This window comes from Ailuropoda melanoleuca, unplaced genomic scaffold (genome assembly GCF_002007445.2).
Source record: "Ailuropoda melanoleuca isolate Jingjing unplaced genomic scaffold, ASM200744v2 unplaced-scaffold1832, whole genome shotgun sequence".
Taxonomy (NCBI): domain Eukaryota; kingdom Metazoa; phylum Chordata; class Mammalia; order Carnivora; family Ursidae; genus Ailuropoda; species Ailuropoda melanoleuca.
Genome location: NW_023187526.1, coordinates 3,408 through 8,287, shown reverse-complemented (window position 1 = coordinate 8,287; position 4,880 = coordinate 3,408). Strand labels below are relative to the sequence as shown.

The 4,880-nt window shown below is 44.9% G+C and overlaps 1 gene segment (V, D, J or C); it reads left to right on the top strand.

Moving 5' to 3' along the window:
* Positions 1-3,638: 3,638 nt before the first annotated feature.
* Positions 3,639-4,237, top strand: LOC117797917 (the record flags this gene model as incomplete). The annotated part of the segment is given in 2 exon segments: positions 3,639-3,793; positions 3,906-4,237. Coding segments are annotated over 2 exon segments (390 nt in total), but the record flags the coding sequence as incomplete, so codon positions are not given.
* Between the last annotated feature and the right edge of the window lie 643 nt (positions 4,238-4,880).

The following is a 4,880-nucleotide window of genomic DNA, read 5'->3' as shown; positions in this document are numbered from 1 at the left end:
ACCATCTCAGACCTGACCCATGAATAACCAAGGGAGCTGTGGACAGACTCATCCTGTGGAGTCTGAGTACAGTATAAAGTCTGCCCCAGTGTGATGGAAGGACATATAAAGGAACATATGGATTGTCCTTAGGGCTGGAGACAGTGGACAGAGCATTGAGAAAGCAGGATCTGTCTTTGATGAACTCTCATCACCATGTCACAAAATGGTGTATCTTAGCCTGGATATCGGGGGGAGCTCAGGGCCTGTTTCTGAGGTGATCAGAGCTGGGATCTGCCAATTGGCACTGCCTGTGACCTCTATTGAGGACTCACAGCTGTGACTTTCCTAACCCCTGGCCCCACACAGCCCCTCTTCTGCCTGTCCTCCTGACATCTTCAGGCACAGGAAGCTGACCCAGGCCCAGTGAGGGGTCAGAGAACGCATTTGCATCAGTGGGCCCTCCCTGTCTCAGAGGATGAAGAGGGGAAGGAATTGGTTAAGACTCTGCTCAGCTATGGAGCCACAGAAGGCAGGATCAGTGATGATCTCCACTATGATCTGGTCCCCTCTACTCACCCTCCTCATTCACTGCACAGATGACTGGATGTGGGGACAAGGGAAGGGGCCCTGGTAGGAAACGTGGGGTCCTGCTTCCTTCTCTTGTGTCTAGTCCCCACATTACCCTATCTCTGTCTCTCCCTTTCAGGGTCCTGGGGCCAGTCTGTGCTGACTTAGCCNCCAGTCTGTGCTGACTCAGCTAGCTTAAGTGTCTCAGGTCCTGGGCCAGAGGGTCACCATCTCCTGCACTGGAAGCAGCACCAACATCGGGATGGTTGTTCTGTGAGCTGGTACCAACAGCTCCCAGCAATGGTCCCCAAATGGGTCATCTGTGGTAGTAGCAACTGACCCTTGGGATTCCCAGATCCATTCTCTGGGGCTTGAGAATCAATATTAAGGATCACTGTATAAAATCTACATTAAAAAAAAGAAAGATAAAAGTGAGGATCAAATTTTGAAGTTGGAAACTGCTGTTTTGTTTCAAGGTCATGATTTTGGCTCCTTACTTAATGAAAAAATATTTAAATAGAAAAACATGCGTAGTTTTTTAGGGGTGCCTGTGTGGCTCAGTTTGCTGGGCATCTGACTCTTGATCTCAGTTGGGATCTTGATCTCAGGGTAGTGGGTCCAATTCTCACATTGGGCTCTGCATTGGGCAAAGAGCCTACTTAAAAATAAACAAACAAGCAAATAAACATGCATTTTTTAAATAAATGCTTTAGATTTAGTCAATTACATTTGATACTCATTCTGTCTTTATATAAATAAATACAGAAAGGGAAAGATAAAGGATATCTTAATGTCTTAAAGATTTTGTATCTTTAAACAGGAGACAAACATTTCCTAAAGGTGAAATATTAGAACTGTTTCCATTTTATTTTATTTTTTTAAGTTTTTATTCATTTATTTGACAGAGAGACAGCCAGTGAGAGAGGAAACACAAGCAGCAAGAGTGGGAGAGGAAGAAGCAGGCTCCCAGCAGAGGAGCCTGATGCGGGCTCGATCCCAGGGACCTGGGATCACTCCCTGAGCCAAAGGCAGACGCTCAACTACTGAGCCACCCAGGCGCCCCTGTTTCCATTTTAATCTGGGATCATATATGATGGCTTCTGGCACAGTTACTGTGAAACATTTTAATCTGTAACTCTCACGAATTAATAATAAAGATTCTTTGAAAGAATTAAAATATTTAAAATGGAGAAATAAATTCACTTTTAGGTTCTAAAATCTGGTATAATCTACCTAGAATGTGAGAAATTTTACAAAAAAAATTCATTAGGATAAATATGAAAATTACCAAGTAAAAGAGACTTATTTTCTTATATATTTTAAAAGCAATTCAAAGTGCTTACCATTCTTATCCCAGCATAAAATATGTATAGACTTCTAATGGTTCCATAAGAAAACAATCTCTAATTCAGTGAATAATATAAAAGAAAATTTGAATAATTGGTGACATATTTTCTTTTATAAATACATTGAATTAAAGTTTTAGCAATAAGTAGATAGGTTATTTATGCACTTCTATTATTTTTCATTTTTATGTTTCCTTTGAAAAGGTGTGGGTAGCTGTAAGCATGGGTGCCATGCTGATCCATCAGACATTAGAAGGAAGGTGAATACATGGCCAACACCAGTTATTCAGTACTATCTAGGATAACTTGTGACTTCTCTGTGTCAGTGTGAAAGTGTAGCAAAACTGGGTGTAAAATAAGGATTGGCTCCCAAAGGCACCCCAACTGATGCTCCCAGGCTAAAACCACACTGAGATACCACCTTCCGCCAGTCAGAATGGCAAAAATGGACAAGGCAGGAAACAACAAATGTTGGATGGCAAAAATGGACAAGGCAGGAAACAACAAATGTTGGAGAGGATGTGGAGAAAGGGGAACCCTCTTACACTGTTGGTGGAAATCCAAGTTGGTACAGCCACTTTGGAAAACAGTGTGGAGGTCCCTTAAAAAGTTAAAAATTGAGCTACCCTATGACCCAGCCATTGCAGTACTGGGTATTTACCCCAAAGATACAGACAGAGTGAAGAGAAGGGCCTTACGCACCGGATGGAGCCGAGATGCCCTTCAACAGATGACTGGATTAAGAAGATGTGGTCCATATATATAATGGAATATTACTCAGCAGTCAGAAAGAACAATTTCAGAGCATTTGCAGCAACATGGACAGGACTGGAGGAGATTATACTAAGTGAAAAAAATCAAGCAGAAAAAGAATTATCATATGGTTTCACTCATTTATGGAACATAAGAAAGAGGAAGATCGGTAGGAGAAGGAAGGGAATAATGAAGGGGGGGGTAAACAGAAGGCGGAATGAACCGTGAGAGACTGTGGACTCTGGGAAATAAACTGAGGGCTTCATTGGAGATGGGGGTGGGGGATTGAGATAGGCCGGTGATGGGTATTAAGGAGGGCGCATATTGCACAAAGCACTGGGTGTTATACACAAATAATGAAACATGGAACATTACATCAAAAACTAAGGATACTGTATGGTGACCAACATAACAAATTAAATATTATAAGAAAGAAAAAGAAGCTAGGAATCACATATAGGGAAAAAACAAAACAAGACAAAACTGTGTCCTGCACAAAAAGGGACATGTATTCGTGGGGGAGGGTCACTGCTATGGACTTGATCCTTATCTAAGAGGTGTCTGTGTAGGTATTATTATCCTGAACCATGAACAGCCAAGGTAACCATGGACAGACTCTTCCTGAAGAATCTGGGGGTAGAGCATACAGTCTTCCCCAAAGTGATGGGAGGTGACATAAGGAGACACGTGGTTTGGCCCTGAAGGACAGTGGACACAGAAGGTATCTCTGATAGTCTCTGGTCACTATGTCACACAATGATGTGCCTGGGTCTGGACATGCGGGGGTGCACAAGGCATACTTCTGAGGGTTAAGGGGTGATCAGATCTGGGAACTGCCACCTGGCATTGCTCTACCAACTGCTCAGGATTCACAATGTGACCTCCCCTTCCCCTGGCCCCACACAGCCACTCCCCTTGCAACCGCCTGACATCCTCATCAGAGGGAACTCACCCAGGGCCTGGGAGGGGTCAGAGAGCTCAGGGTCTCATTTACATAGATGGGTCCTCCCTCACTCACAGAATGAAAAGGGGAGAGCAAGATTAGGGGAGACTGCTCAGACGTGTTGCATAGAGGGCAGGATTAGGGATGACTACCACCATGGCCTGGTTCCCTCTCCTCCTCACCCTCCTCTCTCACTGTACAGGTAACTGGATGCAGGGTCAAGGGAGTCACCAATGGGAGGACATGTGGGCCTTGCTTCCTTTTCTTGTCTCTAGACTCCACCATCACCATCTCTGTGTTTCTCCCCCTTGCAGCGTCCTGGGCCCAGTCTGTGCTGACTCAGCCATCCTCCGTGTCTGGTGCCCTGGGACAGACAGTCACCATCTCCTGCACTGGAAGCAGCTCCAACATTGGGAGTTATGCTCTGAGCTGGTACCAACAGCTCCCAGGCACAGCCCCCAAAACTGTCATCTATTATGATGATAGCAGTCCCACAGGTGTCCCCAGTCGATTGTCTGGCTCCAAGTCTGGCAGCTCAGGCACCCTGACCATCTCTGGGCTCCAGGCTGAGGATGAGGCTGATTATTATTGTTCATCGTGGGATGATAGTCTCAGTGCTCACACAGTGCTCCAGACCTGTGAGGAAGTGAGACAAAAACCTGCTGTCCCCACAGTGATGGGGTTTCCTTTGTTGCCAAGGCATCTGCTTCCCTTCTCCTTTGGCCTAAAACAGAGCTCTGAATAGCTCCCCCCACCCCAGTGAACTTTCTCTGGACTATATGTCCTTGTCCTCTCAATTTGGTCCCTAAATCCTGTCTTTGTAGGCATACATTTTCTTTTTCATGCAAACTTAACAGAAATTCCTGGATGCTGGGGCAGGTTGCCCTGGGACAGAGTCCCTGAGGACTGTGCTCATCAGCTAGGGCTGCCAAAAGGTAGTACCACAGACAGGATTGCTAATCCAAAAGATACTTATTTTCTCACAGTTCTAGAAACTGAACATCAAGTTTGAAGGTATTGACAGGTTTGCTTTCCCCTGAGGTCTCTGTCCTTGGCTTGCAGATAGCTACATTATTCCTAGGTCCTCACATGGCCTTTACTCTATGCAATCTCCTCTTGTGTCTCTACCACTTCTTATATGGACACCAGCCCTATTTATTAGCACAGCACACTTATAACCTCATTTACCCATATTACATCCTTCCATGGCTTATCTCCAAACATCACAATGGTGGTTAGGTTTTTGACATAGTATTTTGAGGGCACACAAAGGGGTCCACATCAAGGGG